The 20025-nt window shown below is 37.7% G+C and overlaps 1 protein-coding gene across 2 annotated transcripts in view; it reads left to right on the top strand.

The window, feature by feature from the left end:
- asic4a (acid-sensing (proton-gated) ion channel family member 4a) overlaps positions 1–20025 on the top strand; it is a 100889-nt gene extending 80864 nt beyond the window's left edge. The window contains exons 3-10 of one of the 2 annotated variants that reach the window (XM_042001963.1): positions 1352–1479; positions 1606–1759; positions 5938–5991; positions 8902–9055; positions 9989–10080; positions 10263–10342; positions 10858–10944; positions 17461–20025. In XM_042001963.1, coding sequence (XP_041857897.1) covers positions 1352–1479; positions 1606–1759; positions 5938–5991; positions 8902–9055; positions 9989–10080; positions 10263–10342; positions 10858–10944; positions 17461–17616 — 905 coding nt within the window. In that variant the 3' untranslated portion in view covers positions 17617–20025. Of the gene's footprint in view, positions 1–1351; positions 1480–1605; positions 1760–5937; positions 5992–8901; positions 9056–9988; positions 10081–10262; positions 10343–10857; positions 10972–17460 lie in introns of both variants that reach the window. The other variant, XM_042001962.1, reaches the window with a different exon arrangement.

The following is a 20025-nucleotide window of genomic DNA, read 5'->3' as shown; positions in this document are numbered from 1 at the left end:
GTGCAAACAAACCCAGCCAGCGGTAAGACAGACAAGAAAAACTAATAAACAATAAACCTCACATCCTTGTGGTGCCGTCAGCAAAGGGGGAAAAGCTACACAGTAGAATAAATTTTTATTACATAACCTACTGTACCTTCTACAGTTTTATAAATAAATTACCACTTGAAGTGAGATCATTTTAAAATGCAGTGAATGGTGAGTGGTGCATCTAATGAAATTAAACCTCCAGGTGAGTATGATAGTTGGTCAGTGTCATGGCATAACCTTGATTTCCTCACAAAACTCATCATTATAATAAAAAGACACTGTTGTAGTAAATTTGAATTATTAAATAACACACTCGACTTAAACCTGTATGGAGTAATTTTCTTGTGGTTGAAGAAACGATCTGATAAGAGAACTTTATTGTAGCAGCAGTCCATTGTACCGAAAGGTTTAAGGAAGACCAGCGACAGAATTAAATTCAAGTGAACAAGTCGTACAACTTGTTCTTGAATTAATCAAATTATTGAAAAATAGTTTAATTTGCCCCTGAGGGAAATAATAATAATGTTATAACACAATATGCTGTATCTTTATTTCAAAATAACTAAATATTTTGTAATTTACCAAAAGCTATTTAAAAGAAATCTGACTAAAACATTATATTATTGTATTTTAATTAACTAAACAGCAGAATGCAATATTAAACTGATTCTGTTCAAACATGTCGGCACTCAAACACATGAGTACTCATGTGTTTGTAGAATTTGTTCTTAGCTAAGCACAAATCCAAGATGCTAAGATTTTTGTGGAATCATATAGTATGATGGGCTCTAAATTGCTTGGAAATGGCCTTATAACCCTTATAACCCTTCCCTGATCTATGTGCACCAACATTTCTTTTTCTCAGATCATTGTTGATGTCTTTCAGCAATGATCTGATCAGTAAATCAAGCATTACTACCCCCCTTAATCCCTTTGAAGTAGTAAAGGTGTATTTAGTTTTTTAATCCATTTTTTATTATGTCCTGATGCATAAAACTTTTAAATTGAAAAGTGTACTTTTCTATTTCACCTGATTGTAAATGGTGTGTTTTCTGATTTACTTGCTGCACCTTAAAAAGAAATGTAATTTTGAAAAAGGGAACTCCTGAATAAATTCCCTCTTTCAGATCTTTGTTTGCACTGTTGCTGCCAGGTAATGTTAATCCCTGTGGGCTTATTTTTCAAACATGACTGAAATATGGTTTGCAGTTAGCATCAAACTAAGTCCAAACTGTCAGAGGACGAAGACATCTGAAATCCCCTTGTATTTTCCCTTTGCTTTTTTTCTGTGCTTGTGCTCTATTTCATCCCGACAAAAAAGATGAGACGTCTCTGGAGGCCGGCATCCGAGTTCAGATCCACAGTCAGGATGAGCCTCCATACATCCACCAGCTGGGCTTCGGCGTCTCCCCGGGCTTCCAGACCTTTGTTTCATGTCAGGAGCAGAGAGTAGGTTTTCTTTATCACACACCTCCCCTGCCCTCAGACCACCAACACCACTATTTTACTATGCTCTCTGCAACTGTTTGCCCCTGGTGGCTCAGACTGGTGTTTAATAAATCTCTATGTGCCCAGCTGACCTATCTGCCCCAGCCCTGGGGGAACTGCCGCTCCACCAGCAAGGAGAAATTCCCAGGATACGAGACTTACAGCATCAGCGGCTGTCGTTTGCTCTGTGAGACCAACGAGGTCCTGAGGGTGTGCAATTGCAGAATGGTACACATGCCTGGTAAGATCACTGCCTACACTGTCTTTAGTGGACAGCAGTGAACAGCTGTGTATGAATTAAAAAGTAGTAGTAATTTGTTCTTTCTCATCTCTGCAGTATTATAACTTTAAGATTTACATCAATTCTTCAGCTTCAGCTGTAGTCAAGGTCATGACACTTCATAAATAAAGTGAACAAGCATAAAACATGTGGGAAAATATGCACCAGTAGAGATTAATATGAACTACTACATTCTGTTTGACAACTTATTATAGCTGAAAACCGGCCAGTCAGGAATGTATTTGTTTGACAAATGCAAAACAATGAATTGGTTTTAGCCCATGCAAATCATTCCTGCACAGATATAACTGACCTTGATGCTTGATGTCTGAAGTGGGATGCTCTTCAGCAGTGCTGCCAGCTCTCTGACCACTGACCCATTGGATTAAAGTATCAATGAGTTTTGGATCCTGGAGCTCAGCTATATAAATCTCCCAGGAATGGCTTTTTGTTCCCCCCTCCCGTGGGAATCGTCATATTTTATGATTGATTATCATTACAGAGCTTGGTTGTTCTTTCATTTGGTTTCCACAGGCAGATGGGTTGTTAAAATGCACTATATTTTTATTCTGCTGCTCATATTGGATTATTTGGGCTTTTCCCAACATAACATCTTTAAATTAGACCCAGCCTTGACTTTCATGAAGTACAGTACAAGTCTATTGATACTTTAACAAAAATAAAGCTTTCTTAAATGCAGCTCATTGCAATGAAATCTAATATTATCATTATCATTGCTGTAATGATTAGCTGAGATGTGTTTTGATGATTTTTATCCATGAAAAGAGTCTGAAGCCATCTTTCTGTTTCTTTTACAGTATATGCTGCATTATAGGGATGTTTGACGGCTTCATTGTGTAACCATAATTATCAATCTAGTCTGCATGTTGCAATATATATTTCTTAGGAGTATACACAAAGCATAGCTGAGGTTGAATACCATTGGTTTTTACTCATGTGGTCATAAACAATACATGACATGATGATGACACTATATGAAAAGTAAAAGCATTGTGAAAGCTACCTTAATTCATCTTAATGAGAACACTGTGCATCCACTTCACTTCACTTTACTCACTGGATGGTGGTGTATTAAAAGTCAAAGGGTCAACAAAATCAGTGTGTTATGTCCTGCAGAAAGAATGAATATTACTGCAAAATTTTCATGCTAATAAATCTTATAGTTGCAGACACACAATGCAAATTTATGTCTGTGGAGATGATCATCTTTCTGTGATAGCACTGACTGCTGTTGTAACACCATTCAAGCAGCCCCAAGCAGCTCAGCTTGGGGATATGTTGCAGAGTTTAGTCTGAAACATTCACTCAGTGTGTGCGTCAACACAGCTAGAGTGCAGGAAGTCAGAGAGCTGAGTCACTGAATGCAAGCTGTTTGACTGATGTGGCTAACAGGCATCTTGAGAATGCAGAGTTTAGAATTAAGGAAGGAGATTCAGTGGGCATGCATTTACAGAGTGCAGCTGACTCTCAACAAATAAATAAATAAGAATGACGTATTTAATTGGCAGTAGCAAGTTTTAATACAAATTTAACCCCATAATGTTTCTGTAGATAAAACTGTTGTAAGGTCACACAGGCAACTGCCGTTGTCTTCCCAAACAAGCTGGTTATGTTCTTTTCTAATATTGGCTTTATTTATCTCGTACAACTTGCAGTTGTATGAGATAAATAAAAGTAAAAGCATAGAAATTGTTGGGGGGTTTTTTTTTTTTTTTGGCATTTTATTCTTTTCAAAGCAGTTTCTGTCAGTTAGAAAAATTAGCGTGACCTCTGACGTCATACCCCCTCTTTAAGCTGAAATGCTCTTGTTGTGTGGATAACTGTTCACCTTTGTCTGACACATATACATTTTTTACCTGTCTTTCATGTAAAATTCTGTCCTGTGCAAGATAATTATTGTTTTCTTGCATATTTCAAGTTCACTCCTATAAAGTTTAAAAATCAGGCTTTCAAAGTGAACTACAGACCTTTTGCAGATTTTGTAGGAGGATTTTCTCCTCTATTGACGGCTAATTCGGCCTCCATCTTACATCCTGTCTGTACTGAGAGCTCTTATCTTGACTCTTGTCTTATTTCTTGCTCTGTCCCTTTCTCGCTTTCTTTTCCTTTCTTCCTCCGATATTGTCTTCTTGCGTGTCTTTGCTGAGTCAGCCAGTTTTTTTTACAGCTTTGATGTGACCAGACGTAGCTGTACCACATGACGTTCATGCCCTCCATGTTTTACACTCAGTCCTTTCTCCAGCATTCCTCCCTGTCCAGTGTTACAGTTTACTGCTACTGATTTGTGTGGCTTGGATTAATTATGTGAAAAATTGTTCTTGAGTTGTGGCGGGGGTTTCAATTTCCTTTTAGTCATTTTCTTTGTGAGGTTGCAAAAGGAAAGATCTCAGACTTACCCATTTGAGCACACGTTCACTAAAAAGTGGAGCAAGCAAGTGAGAGAGGAGAGAATTTTCTCATTTTTGGGCCTCGTATAGGTTATGAGGACACATATGACTGTTAAAAATCCTTTAGAAAGTGAATTTTACATAATATGGAACCTTTCAACAAACTAACACTCCAAAATATTGTCGTTCCTGAGAAACTTTGGTATACCTTTGTTAATTTATGTGACTGGAAAAAGCTGAAAAAGTCATGTCATTTAAAATGTGCCATCAGATTTTCCAACATTGTTCTGATTATGATTTAGTCTGTATTGTTTTAACAGCTGAATAAGTAAATAACGGTGAATGAACTTGTATGTTCACTGTAGGATTTTCAGCATGTAATTTTATGAATGTGTCAGAAAATAATTATATTAGCAAATAAACTGATATAATTTTCTTTTTTTCAAATATCTGCATCACCATCAGTCCTCAATCCACTCCATCTCTGCTCGGGTTAGGGTCCTCTCTGGGTTTGTCTCTTGTCTCGTTGGCCTAACAAATGACATTCTTTGCTTTTTTTTTTTTTTCCTGTTTCACATCCACCAGGCAAACTGCTTTCACATTTATTTTTTCATCTTCAGCAGATATATTGAACAGGCTGCATCAGCTCTGGCAAAAGACAACTTCAGCTCCACGCTGTCTCCAACTAACAGAACCAGAAGCAACATTTCATCTGAACATCCTTTAACTCAACTCTGTAGTTACTCAGAAATGCACCTACCAAGTTTAGAAACAAACTTAAATGTGGAAAGATTAATTTATTTATTAGGAAAATGCATTCTGATCATTTGTTACCAGAGTTTTATTAAAAAAGAATAATAATAACTTCAGAATTCTACAATTTAGCTGAAAAAGTCCAGTTAAGCTTGAATGTTGTTTAGAAGGGTCATAACTCTCAAACCGCGATGGGTAGAAGGTAAATTGTGTTTTTGCAGATTTGTCTGGCCAAAGATGAATATTTTAGTGCTTCAGTCTATTTCTATTTGGGTGACTACCCAAAAAAGCTATTAAGTTGTTCTTGTTCCTGATGTGTGGACAGCATACTGAGACCAGCTTTTGCCCAACACTCAGACTTTCTAAAAGTAAAAGAGACTGAGGACATTTAAATAATTATTTTAAATGATGATTAAAGTTTAATGAGGACTTCCTCAAATCACAGCAGGCTGGTTCTACTTCTTGAAAAAAAGTTATAACCTCAAAACTCTCACTCAGAATCACCTGAAAGTGGCTGAACATTGACTTCTCCGGTGATCGACATGATTTCTTTTTTAGTATTTCTTCGAGACTGGGAAGTAGACTTCCACAAAACATTAGCACCATGAACATTTTACAGAAAGACAAACACACCTCTGCTAATTAATTGTGCTGCTGATGAATACCTGTCATTAATGGCCTGGGCAGTATGTTTGTCTGCAAGGGGAAGTGCCTCATTGATTGGTTTTTAAAGACTTTCTAAATATGCCTGGCGGGTGGGGCCAGCATGCTCCATTTCTCAGTGCAATCAAGGACAGACGGCCAAGATGGCCCACGTTATGTGGCTGGAAGTCACCCTCTGCCCGCCTGCCTTCATGTGGAGATGAATGATAAGCTGCGGTGTGTTGTTTACAGTCGCACTTCCTCGTCACAGCAGACACAGGTCACTGATCATTTTCTTTCTGATTGATCAGACTCATATTGTGCTCTCCTTTCTAGGAACTGCAGATATCTGCCCTCCCAGTAAAATCAGCTGTGTTGACAAAGCACTCGGTAAGGAACAATTTCCCTTCATTTCTTTTCTCATTACAACAGACTCCCCCAGAGGGAAATGGAAACACAATCAGTAAATATGATAAGGATCCCCCCCTTCCCCCGCTCTGTTATAGAGATACCTGGAGGCAGACTGGATATTTTTAAATTACTTTTTTTTTTTTCTTTCATTGTGATTTACTCACTTTAGAGTTTGATGGCTGTCCTTCTTCCATTGTTATAATGTTAATATTTAACCTGTGCTTCGTTCCATCATATCTTCATCCTCCATCCTCAGCCTCAGCTCTGACCTCAACCTCCTCTCTGTGCAGAAACCTTGGTTTCAAAGAAATTCCAATAACAAAAGAAAGGACCATTTTTATTAGTGTAGCAGTACAATTATCATTTCTCATCCAAATAAGCCAGAAATTCAATTATGTCTCTCTTTGCTGAAAAGCCCTGTTTAAAGTAAGGCTGAATGAGATCTAAGATATATCTTACATGAATGGACCACATTCATGTAGGCCATATTCCTGAATCTAATATGAATACATTCAACCTCCATCAGAGGTAACACATTAAAATATCATTTCTGTATTTATATTGTAAAAGGTGTTTTGTTCCCACATCAGACAGACTATACGACACCATGCTGCTGCATACAAATAACCTTATTGTTAGTGTTATAAAATACAGAAATCATCCAATTATAATTACTGCTTTCAGTTCTCCTGCCACCCGTTTTTGTCTGGACTCAATGCATTTTGAATTTTAAAAGATAGAGTAGGAAAAAGCCATTCACTCTCTGGGTAGCGTTGTTTTGTTTTAGAGTTAGGATCATAAATATGGATTTGTTAAAATGAGAGTGACTTCTCTGGGTGAAATGTACCATGAAAAAAAGTCCTCAGTGGCATTTACTGTACTTCATTATTTTCATTTCCAAGTCATAATTATTACAGCATTATTGTAAACAGATGACAGTTGTGTGTTAGATAATATGGCAATTCCATCACGTTATTTATATGCTGTGCACATCATTGGTGAGTATATTCATTTGTTTTGTGTCTAATATCTAAACATGAACTAGTCTGGAAAATTAATTTTCTGGGTTGTTTTTCTTACTTTGTTTTTGTGAGCCTTAAAACAGATAAACAACACAGAGGAACACAGTGTTACCACCTTTCTACTAATACTTATTACATGACCGTTGCATCATATTTAAAGGTTGACAGAGTTTTCATTTGGGGTTGAGTGAGTTTGAGTCCCATCCCAAACAGCTGATGTGTTAAAGTTAATTTTTTCATTAAAATGGACTCAGTCTGGGTATTTTGCACATTAAAAATATCTTGATTCAATGTAGGGAAACATCATGACTTGCGTTCAAACTGTAACTATATAATAATTTATTGCATCAAAATATTTGTATTTGTATGTATATGATGGGCACACAAACCATTAATCAGACTGAAATACATGATGCTGAATGTTGTGCTGCATGCCACAAAGAAAGGGATATAGCATGGACACAAAGTTTTATATTCTTGTTTTCCCATGAACCCACACTTTGCCAATAATTCTGCTGGAGAAGTTCAAAGAATTTGACATGAACAACTATTCCACTGCTCAGTGTTTCATTTAAATGATTTTTTAAAGTTGTTAATTCAAGATTTAATGGAGAAGTTGTACTGAATCTATTACATTGAAAGTGTTTTTACCACATGGAAAGAAATGGAAGATTAAGGCATTTTTATTGCAAAAATGCAAAAAACTTTCTTTTTTTAAAAAAAAATTTGAAACACTTTAGTGGATTTTGCATCCCAACAAAGGATCTTTTCCACCCCCTTAGAAGAAGGTTGGTGTTGGATGTAATTCATTATTTTTGCCACTGTAGGGCACTACATCCTGCACACTAGACTTTTAAAGGCACAGCACAGAAGAATTACTGACACCTAATAGTAAAGATGGGCATAAAAATGTCTTTAGATACCAAGTACGGTTGAGAAAGTATGGTGGTCATCAGTGGCAAAAATTTTTCCAGACATAATCTTGTTTTTTGTCTGTGAGTGGGTTTAGTAGCCTCAGGTACAACAATGACTGCACTACAGGTAAACTTCCTGTGGTGCCTTTTAAGGCTATACTTATCCCAAACTGTGCTCTGGCGCCTGTCAAACAAAGCTGGTACTGCAGTTTTAAAGGTCAGAAGGTTTTCACTTCATGCACTTCGTGAGTTATTTGTCCATTAAGAGATACCGTAGTAACACAAATATAGCAGCTGCCATGTATGTGGACCCACAGCAAGTAGATATAAATGCCTCATTCTAAGAGAATAAAAACACAACAGTTATTATAGTAAAGTGATTAGACACCAAAAGAAACATTTTTAAACATGTATGAATTTTATGTAATTGGCCTTTGATTTTGTTACAAACTGCCCCTTTAAGAGAAATGACATGACGGTAACATCACTTAATACTGAGTGTTTGAGTCTCTTGTATAAAAATTCTTAGCTTGGTATGTTGTTTTTTTACTACTTTAGTACACAGTTGTACTTTTATAAATACACCATGGTCATTTAGTAAAGGAAATATGTTTAGTTTGTCACAAGTATTAACATGTAACATAATGTGCTCTAAAGAACTGTTGTTTGACATTTATTTAAAGTGGTTAAATGAACTATAGCTGAAAGTATCCTGATGTTAAACCAGAGTAAAGAGCATTTTCATTTTCACATAAATCATATGTGTATGCACGATATATATATAACAGATTTACCTGTTAATAATTGTTCCTTGATCGTACTATTGCACTTGTTTTGTTTGCATTAGATTTGCAGCATCATGCATCCTGTTTTTTTCTGTTAAGGCAACCACCCTGCACTGAAAGAGACTCCGTCTAAAATCTGTCCAATTCCTGTTGCCACTGTATCTGCAGCACAGCTACAGAAGAACAGCGGGGATATCTGTCCATGCGAGACACCCTGTAATCTCACCCGCTACGGTAAAGAGCTCTCCATGGTCAAAATCCCCAGCAAGGGCTCGGCTCGCTACCTCTCCAGGAAATACGACAAGTCGGAGGACTACATCAGGTACGGCTGGGAACTTTCAACAACACTTAGTTCACCTACGAGCAGCAAAGTGTTGTTCAGTTAAAGGGCCATAGATTATGACATTCAGTCTGTAATAACTACCATAAATATAAGCAAAATCAATTATATTTTGATGAAATCATCAATTTATGAGGTATGAGGATGCTGATTATTGATGCTGTGTGTGCATATTATTCTGATTTAATCTGACAGTGGTAAATATTTACTGCACTGTGTTATTTTGAGTTTATTGATGATATTTAGAAAGTGGACAAATTACTGATCTTTAGCCAGTCTGATAGTTTATCTCTCAGATGGAACACTGCATGCAAAATTAAACATGTTGACAACAATTAAATCGGCCCAAGATGGAGGAAAGGATGCAATTTTTGTCAGAGTTCTTGAAAAAGCTGGGAAGCCGTGTTTGGATTATCTAGTCGATTGTCATTAGATCATTTCTACTGGTGTAATGAAAGAGGCTTTAATTTTTAATGTGGTTCTACAATAAGCGTTATGGAACACTGGCTGATATTTTGAACGAATTCAGTGCGGCAGCAGTCTGTAATTCCTCTCAGTGCCTAATCATCAGGGACATGGTGGAGGGTAAACACGCCTAAACCGAAGAGTGCATGATGGCTCACAACATTTAATATTACCCGACTTTATAAATCCAGGCAGAACAGAGGAGTGGCAGTGATTAAGCATGCTGTCGTTCATGTCCTGCTCATCCCAGTTAAACCCTGAAAGACCTCATTATCTTGCAATAGCTGGTTGGATCTATTCAAAGCACTGTAGGCCTAGCAAACTCATCATGAACTAACGTTGAGCATAAAGATGATTTATTTGTTCAAATTATGCTTTATTGAGAGTGAATTATTTTAAAAGAAATTCTTGCTGTTTTTTCTGTCTTTTATGCTTCACTTCTTTTTTCAGGGACAACTTCTTGGTGTTGGATGTCTTCTTTGAAGCTCTGAATTATGAAACAATTGAGCAAAAGAAGGCGTACGATGTTGCAGGTTTATTAGGTGAGATTTCTGTCTGTTTTCTTCTGTTAAATGAATATTAGATAGGTCTGTTGCAGCAGAGTGAAAAGTGTTTTTACAGCAGTGCTGTTTAGGTTTTTAGAAGCATAGCAGCAAATAGCAACAGCCTTCTTATTGTGTCCATTATGCTTCTGGTAGTGGGTGTTTAATTAATTTCTTTTTAGGTGACATCGGTGGACAGATGGGCTTATTCATTGGAGCCAGCATCCTGACATTCTTAGAAATACTGGATTACATCTATGAGGTGCAGTGTGCACGCAAACTCACACACACTGACCAATCACAACATGACATCAGACCTGCAGTAGCTGCAGTATAATCACCAATAATTAACAGCTGCTGTTTACAAAATGCATTAGTGTTTCAATGATTGCTCCAGACATTTTCCTTAATGTTAAAACTGACGGTCTCACACAGAATCGTGTGAAAATCTAAGGAAGTGGCTGGCTGCAAATTTTATAACTTCACTTATTATGCATGTGAGAAGTTGTATTTGATTCCCAGGCAGGACAACCTAATATCCGTTAAGGTCTGTGCTCATGAAATGAGCTCCGGTTTCATCTGTATCCCTCTAAGCTTCGCAGCCAGCTGCTTTCTGACTGCCAATCATGAATGAGTAAAGTAAAATCAAGGGGAAGGAATGTAACACGCACATCATGTGTGATGCTCTCATCTCACCGCTGTATTTTTTTTCTCTCTCCCCCTCCCCTCTTTTCTGCTCTTTAACCCTCCCTGCTGCTGTGGTGTCGGTAAAACCAGGTCATCAAGCACCGGCTACAGCGTCTGCTGAGGCCGCAGAAAGAGGAGGACAAAAAGAGCAAGCAGCCGGCCAGTACGGTTGCAACAGTGAGTTTAGAGGAAATGAAAGCAAAGGTATCGTATATGTTGCACAGTAACAAATTACACTTACTCTGTTTTCATGCTGACTGTACAACTTAGCCTGCAGCATTTTACTGCATTACAAAACAACAAAGAGGATAAGAGAGAAGCAAATTAATAGTTTTTCCACCCTTAAAAGAATGAAGAGTGTAATATTTTTAATTAGTCTTAACCACTGTGTAAAGCACAACATCACCTGCAGCTCAGACTTTTTTTTGTTTTTTATTATTATTATTGTTATTTTTATTATTGCGCAACTTCCTTCTAAAGTTGGTTAATGCTGAACAATAGAGTTTTTATTCTTGCATCTAACCACAACTGTGTCATAATTTTACTCTTCATACTGTAACTATGACAGATGATGAGATGGCGTAGCAGTTATAGATACCAAAGGATAGTTTCCAAAGTGAGAGGCGTGGGGGGGGCTTTGTTGTCACATAAGTTACCCAAAGCCAGTCACACAGAATAGCCTGTCTGTGAGCTATTTTATTAAAGAGATACTTCAAGAGATAACATTGTTTGGGGGAATTTTGTTGTTGCTTTCGGGGTCTAATTAATATTGTAGTGTTTTCTTAAAAGTACATGGTGGGGAAAAGATAAATTAGTCACATTTTTTCAAATGATGTCCCGCAGTATAGTAGAGTAGATGTCTCAGGCTTAAAGGCCAAACCTCGACATAAGCATCATGAAAATCAAATCACACTCTTCAGTGGAGACAAATGAAGGGAGACTGGAAACTGAAATTCTTTTTTTGGTGGTGGTGGCGCGGGGGGGATTCAATCTTTGCTTTGCAGAATATGACACACTTATGTGTTAAACTACAGTACATGTCCTCCACAAAAATTGAACATTTCTATTAACAGAATGCTGAAAATCCATTTGGGCTAACCTGGAAGTGGATTATGGGGTGAATAACAGTGCTGAATAGTCATTTAGACATGGAACATTTCTAAACCTTCCTCTTTGGCTTTGTGTTTTATTCACCAGATATTAATTTGGTCTTCTTGCTAGACTAATAATACTTATTTAGTTTATGTATGGATTAAACATATAGCTTTACTGCTTTACCAGCTTTGAATTACTAAATTCTTTGTAATAAAACTACTTCAAAATTTGGAACTGTTTCCTTTTTGACTGTGAGTGTGGATAGCTTAGATCAGGGATCACCAACTCTGAATCTCATGGGCTAGTGCCCTGCAGGTTTTACATGGTTCCTGCTGCAACACATCTGACTCAAATTAATGCAACATAAAAAAAAAAAAAAAAACAGTGCAGAGCTTATCAACAAGCTCTTGATTAATCTAAAACAGGTGTGTTGCAGCAGGGAAACATTTAAAACTTGCAGGGCCCTGGACTAAGAGATCTTGGGTTGGTGATCCCTGGATGAAATTAACATTAACACAGAAAAAAAGGAAGCTACAGCTAAAAAGTGTGAAGCTGTTTACTTATCACATTTTATTAACTTTTTTTTTTAATCCCAACTTAATACTGAAGTTCAGTAACTGGTTTTAAAGGGAGTGCCAGTGAGCAAAGTAGTGATGACAGATCTACTGTAGCTCTTTTGGCTCGGCTCCCATAGAAGAGCCAGTTCTTATGGCTCCCAAAATCTCTTCATTTAGAATCACCTTGAGCCTTCTGTTTCAGACTTTAGGTTTGTAGTTGGCCCTACTCATTTTACAAATTCTGCACTCAGGTTTACTGGTCTCCAGTATCGCCAAAATGCAACCAGATGCTGCTCCTTTTTCAGTTTTCTTTAATTTCTTAATTTTTTTTTCAGCATGTTTCTATTTAAATCCTGCTGCTCTGTGTAGTTGCTCTGTACCACTACACCCCCTGTTTTGGAGAATCTGCCCTCCATTTTTTTATATAGTGGTATGATCCTAGTCTGTCCTTGCATGTGATTGGCTGTATGGTGTGCACATCAAAACAAAGTCCCACTGAAGATTTTAGTTGTCTCTTGACAGGTATTATTTTGCAAAACAATAAATCACTGATGCAAAGATGCTGGTTGCACTCCAAACATAAACTTTGCATCAGTGCGTATTGCACTATGACTGTGAGCTGTACTGTGCTACATAAAAGCTCTTTTTTAAACATAGACGATAAAAGATTAATGACTTCATCAGTCTGTTAAAGCAACATTCATTCAGTCACAGAGACATAGGTTGCTTTTACATACATGTACCTCAGAACTTTATGCAGACAGAGCATGTGCAGAATTTGTGGCTTACCTGCAAGACTGGACAGTGTATCAACTGAAAGATCATGAAAAAGTTACAGTCAGTTGTACCACAATCTCTCAATTTCACGACGTATTAGCTCAAAATTAAAACCATGCATGCATAAAACACACTGGCAGTGGACGGTAGCGGCTGAAAATCTTTCTTTTCTACATGTTTATGTTTTTTGACTCGGCTACATGAGAAAGACTATTAATGCTTTTTTTTCATTTAAAATATTACTGCAATTAAGACAAGTGTAAAAAAATTGTTTCACTTTGTCTAAATTGACTGTCTCCGCCTCTGCCCTATTTACTTTCTAGTATGTGTGTGTCAAACAAACCAAAACAGTTTGAAAAATAAATCTTTTTTTTTTTTTAAATGTTGAAAACATATCATTTTTACAAGGTTTATTCAGGCTGTCATTTGAACTTTTCTGGAAAGTAACAAGTGTTCTCATTCAAACATGACACTGGTACTTTCAGCTGCCATTAAATTAATGGAAAGAAGTGCATGTCTTACAAGGGCTGCAGACTGCTCTCTTTACAGAGTGACAGGCAGCAGCTGACAGGGACATAAATGAGATGTTCACATGCAAGTACTGTTATCAGATGGAAGCTGCGTACTTCATGCAAGAAAAATTAAAACATTGTCCACTCTGACTTTTCTCTGTCGAAACATTTTGTGTATATATAAAGCTAAAATCAGCACAGCTGTTTTCTTTAACTTCTATGTGAAACATGTTAAAGTAACTTAACATTTATGCTGTTATTTACTGTCCAGGAGAAGAGCTAGCTTCGAGTCAAATTGTAGCTTCTGTAGCTCTCGCAGTGCTTTCCTCTTTGAAAATACAAGGCCAATGTTATTCCAGGTAATGTCCATTCTTTGCCAATGACCGTTGTTTTTTTTTCGAGGGAATGTCGGTTCCTGGTCGCCTTCTGGTCAATAGGTGTGTTTCCATTACCCCTAGAATTAGGCAAAAGCTAAATATCGCAATAAAAAACCAGTAATGGAAACACTTACATTTAAAAAAAAAAACTCTCAAATATCGCTTAAAACTTTGTACGCGCTCATGAGGTGGTTTGTTGGAGGAAACTCTGTGGTTTTCCTTCCACGCATGTTCTTTGATTTGGTCAGTGAGAACAAACAACTTCTTTCAAAGTCAAGATATTTATTCTTACAATTAATTGGAAATGTTACAGAATTTTGGGTTCTAAGACTATCTCACCCTCTCTGGTTACAGAGGAAGGAGTTCTGCTGCCGATAGCCAAAATCAGAACCCCGCTGCTTTACCCAGTAATTAAACCTTGTCTAAACTAAACAGTGATTGGATGCTATAACTAACTAATCAACTGTTGCGAGGCATTTTTTCTGCATCTTCTGCTGTCAGCCTCATCTGTCTGCTTCAGCTCCCTCTGAGGTTCCTGTTTCTGCAAAAACAGAAGTACGGCTAAAAGCATCCACATGTCGCAGGCCAGACATTTCCCTAATACCAGTTTGAATCTTTAAATGTCAGCTTCTCTTTTTCTTCACTTAGAAACCGAAAGCAACACATGTTAATCCAAGATTACACGGTGTACTTGTTAAGTGTGTGTGTGTGTTATTCTTTCCAACTTGCAAATCTGCAATTAAATATTTTCATTAATGCCATGCACAAGTTATACATTCAAAGACAAATTTAAAATAATATCTAACAGTTTTTCAGACGTGTCGATATAAATGTACATCGCAAAAGTGTAATGGAATCACTTTTCTCACATTTATGCTTCACCGGACGTGACGTAGCAGGTCCAGTGACCAGTTCATTTTAAATAGAGATAGCGCAGTCTGAGTAGACGCAGATGGAAATCTTTTTACAATTAAAGAAAAAAATATAATCGTTATCCCTGATAGCAAACAACGGCGAAATGCAAGAGTTTTACAAAGATTTAGAAATCTCTATCCTCCTCAAAACGGAGTCGCGCAGGACGAGATTTTACGGGAATAACGGCTAATGTGCTAAACACCATTCGAAGGAAACACCCGCAAATCGCACTTGCACTTTATCGAAATCTTAGAAACATCGCTTTTATTTTGTGAAATACTGTAATGGAAACGCAGCAAATGTTTCATTTCACTCGCCGCCATTTTGCTTCGAAAATATGCACTGCCATTGCTCGCTGGCTGAAGCCTTTTATTGGGAGGGAGGGCCAAGGGCTCCAAGAGAAGGGAGGAGGCAGTGATTCACATGAACATACATGAACACGAGGCCGGACCGTCTGGTAAACACAGGGCTGGAGATCAACACAGAGAGACAGCATGTGACGTCATGCTATACTCCAGGTGAATGTGCACCTCTAGTTCTGGGCTGCCAACTCTCATACACTGTCCGTGAGATTCACAGTTTGAGTGGCTTCACATGCTCTCATGCTACACATCCGATTTCTGAAATATACATCACAAGCAATGCGGCTGATTGGGAGGTTTGGAAGGATCCCCAGTGGGACACTGGCCCATTACTCTTGGACTAGTGTCCCGGTGAAGAATAAATAGTAGTGATGTGCGGATCAATACTGAAATGTAAATTCCTCCTATACCAACATTTATATTACTAAACGTTCAGGACAGGTAGGAACTACTTATTCTTATGCTTGCCATAGGCAAATGCGAAAACAAGACGCAGCGTTGCGTGGCAGCAGCGCAGTTCATCCACTGCTCAGTGATCAGTCAGACATGCAGTGATGAGTAGAGATATTTCAGCTCCACAAACAGCAATGATGTGCAGTTTGATATGTGTGTGTTCGAAGACCACAAACCTCCTTAAACGTCTGAGAATCCATCGTAACACAGAAGCAGAGGTGAACTAAAGAGGAGCGGAGGAGGACAAGTGCAGCTAGGGTGGAGACAGATGTTACTCCGAGTCCTTTGGCGCTGCAGGCAGGTATCAGGTACTATCAGAGGGATAAAATGTGTAGCACTGACTGTCACTGGTTTTTAGAGAAGTGATTTACGTCTGCCTGCTGCTGGGTTTAAGTTTTTGTGTTGATGTTTTGTTCAGATGTGCAAACTGTGACGTCAGTGAGGATGGTCTATAGAAAATAGATGAATGTATGGATGAATCAGAAAGCTGACCAACCTGCATCTTTTAAGAGTAGAGTAAGTTCATAGTAAGACAGGAGGTACAATACAAAACACGACTCATGAGCAGTGTTGGGAGTAACACGTTACAGTAACAATATTACTTTTTTGAGAAATTCCCTGTGTCTTGTCTTAGTGTCACTTCCTTTGTGTAGTTGAGTTGTTTCCTGTTTTATTTTGAAGTTTCTGTTGGTACTTTTAATAAACTATTTCTAAACCTTTTTTTTTACATTTTGTTACTCTTGAGTGCTGTTTTTATGATTAAACCTGCACAAAATGAGAAAAAATTATTCTTAGGTCTTGCTGCGGTGTATGCGACAAAATTTTGACAAAATTTTGGTTGGTTCCACCAAATCTCACTCCAAGGATCATTGAAAAGTTGGTAGCCCTGCTTCACATAGCCATTTTTTAATTCCACCAATCTAGAAATGATTAGTTTCCACTTATTGCCCCTTTAAGTAGCTGAGTATGTTTAAAGTGTTTTTCCCCAGTGTTTTTGCAGAGTTTAGCATGTCATGATGGTGTTGGCTAAACAAAAATCACTTAACAAGCGTTTCTTATTGAATATATCCAAACGTTTTTGTAAAAGTCCAGCTAATCGCACCATAGGATACTGCCTCATGATTTTTCGATTGAAATTATAACAAGACAAAAAAGAGAAAAATCATATCTGTGGGATATACTGAACACATTTCCTCTTGAGATGCCATTAGTGTCAAGCTGTTTATCTGTCCAGAGTTCATCAAATGCTTTTTATTAAGTTTAAGGCATAAAAGGGCTTTTATACTGTTTCTATGTATTTATTGCACACAGTCTGGCTCGTTCTAACTAATTCTAATCATTTAGCTAAGCTAAGCTAACTGCAGCTCCATGCCACATTACAGAAATTTGATTTTCAATGTGTTCAATGTTAACCTAACAAGCACACACGCATTTAATTATTTTATTCTATTTAAGCTACAATATTAAAGCCCCACATCAAAAAGGCCATCTAAATCAACAGAGTATTGATCACTGCTTTACTGAAGGGGATTTTAGTGACCCCGTTAAACTGATCGTTTGTGTGTGTATTTTGCTGCACTTTTTAAAGTAAACATAAGTTCTGGCATGCTCATGATGTTGACTTTGTTTACTCTGCCTTCAACAGGAGCCCAATGACACAACAAGGAGTCACCCAGAGGGCGCGTACGCCAACACAATTCTCCCCAACCACCACCAACCTCATCCTCACCCTCACCCGCATCCTCACCCTCAGCTTCATCGGCCTGGACATCATGGGGTGTTTGAGGACTTCGCCTGCTAAACCCAACCAGTGTTCAGTCCTGGTGACAACAAAAGAGAATGTCTGCGTTGAGCTCAATAACAGACCCCTCTGCTTTTCTGTCATTTCTTTGCTGTCACCAGTGAAAAGCTACGGCCAAAGTCAAACACCAAACTTGTGCTGCTAACAAACCACTTGTACGTACAGTGTGTAGGCACAAATCAGACACAGCTTTTTGTCTTTTTTTCTCTCTTTCTCTTGCTTTGGATGGGATCCCTGCTCAACTTTGCCCCGCTTCACTTTGACTCCAGACACTTTGTGACTACAGGACCGATTTTTTTTTGGTACATGATCACTACGAAAGGATTAAGAAGAGGAGTGCATGTCACCTTGATTCAGATTGTTCTCCGTAAAAGAAAAAAATAGGACTTCTTTGCTTAGTTGGTATCTTTCTTTTTTTCTTTCTCTCTCTCTCTTCAAAGTATTCCTCTTACATCATAGAGCCATACCATGTCAAGTCATTACTGGATAAATTATGTAATTATTTAAAGAGAAACTGTTATCTATATGTTCTATATTGTATACAAAATAACTTCAGTAAGCAAACCTTATTCGTGTCATGCCATCCAAAGTGTAAAGGGATTTATTTAGGCTGAAATATACATATGACCTTGGTCAAACCACACTTTGTCTGGTTTGTGGTTAAGGTGTTAGAGAATAGCAGTGTACTTGTACATAAAATCCAACTGAAAATCAGAGTCCTAAAAGTTCTGTTTTAATGGTTGTTGTTTATATTTAGTTAATATATAACTTATGTAATATTAACTTTAGTTATTTATACATTTTAGAGAAGTTTTTATATGAGAATAGCAAACACGATTGTAGCAATTACTGTACACTTACACTCTGCAGATACAACAGACTGCCAAACATTAGCACATTTATCCAGCTAAACAAGAATGGACTGTATGGTCATGACTGTCTTCTCCATTGTCTCATATTTTTTAAATGTCCTACTTTTTATTAGACAAGATGCAAATCTTTGCATTAGATTATGTAGTTGTAAGACAGTTGGACTGGAAGTATTTTTATTCTCATTTCTGCCCACCATTCACCCTTCATTTCATCTAGCATCACAACTTTCAGCTGACATAAGCAATAAGAGTTTTTTTTCATTTTTTGCCTCATCATCTCCTTCTAATGTGGGCCAGAACCACTGCGAAAGCACAGCAGCTATTTACAGTGCGAGCCTGGCACCAGTGAGTGCGCGTGTGGGTTTGCGTTTGCATGTGCACTTGAACATTTTGCACATCTGACTGAGCACATAAGAGTGACAGAGCTCAGCGAAGTCAATTCATGAAAAAATGTGAGGGATTAGGATCAGAGCGGTTAGCAAGAAATGGTGGTGAGTATGAATGCAGTGGGGAGGGTTTTATCCACGAAAGCCAGCTCTGGGGAGGCAAAGAAAGTAAGGTAAACATTGTTTCAGAGGCTGGTGTATTTTTTATTGGTTTAAGTGAGACAAGGACATGACAAATTTTAAGAGCACAAGTGTGGGAATGAGAATGAATAATTAAGACTCTTACATGGATTCACTCATATTTCCATTTGTCGCTGTCATAGCAGGTCAGATTAGTCACTGTCAGCCTTTTCCGCCGCAGAAACACTCCTAGAATAACGCAACCAGGGCTTTTAAGAAATTAGACATAATTGGATTTGAAGTTCTTTCTTTTAGTTTCAATGAAATTCAGGGACTAACACAAGCAAAAATGTGTCCTTAACTATATGGTCTACTTCACAGTCCCAACTCTAAAAAGTATACATGCTACAGAATGAATCCTTTTATTTGCTGATTTAACACTTGTTTTTAAAAACAAGTGGTTTTTATCTCTCTTTTTTTTTTACATTTTCCCTTTCTGTGTTTGGCCATTTGTGGCTATGGCCTTTCATATTAAGTTGTTTTAAACGTCCAATATTTCAGACATAATTCTAAAAGGAAAAAAAAAACTTTTGGTTTCATCTTTTGTTGCTGTTCATTATCTGTAGATACAGCAGTAAAATGGTCAACGTAGCCACCAGGGTAAACAGCTGCCATTTAACGATTCTTAAATGTACTGTTATGCCCCGTTTCCACCAACGGGTGCAGGTCAGGTCATTTTTTTGTGTTTCCACATGCAAAAACTAGAAAGGGTACCCTAATATCCAATCTGACCCAAGACCCAGGCAGCGAGATTACAGTTCACAAATATCCACACCTTCACCGTCCTGACACGCACCCATTGGTGAAAATGAGGCTTTATTTAAAGACTAAATGTTCTGGCAGCCTGGGCAAATGTGTGCAGAAGTGGTGGTGAGGGAGTACGTTTTCAAAGCTTTATTCAGGAGAGGCTTGTTTGACTCCAGCCAGAACTTTGTTTGGAAAACAACTTGCAACAAAAACTTAAATCTCTA

Source organism: Melanotaenia boesemani, chromosome 12 (genome assembly GCF_017639745.1).
Source record: "Melanotaenia boesemani isolate fMelBoe1 chromosome 12, fMelBoe1.pri, whole genome shotgun sequence".
Lineage (NCBI taxonomy): Eukaryota > Metazoa > Chordata > Actinopteri > Atheriniformes > Melanotaeniidae > Melanotaenia > Melanotaenia boesemani.
The sequence above is the reverse complement of the archived record's forward strand: the minus strand, read 5'-3'. Positions and strand labels throughout refer to the sequence as shown.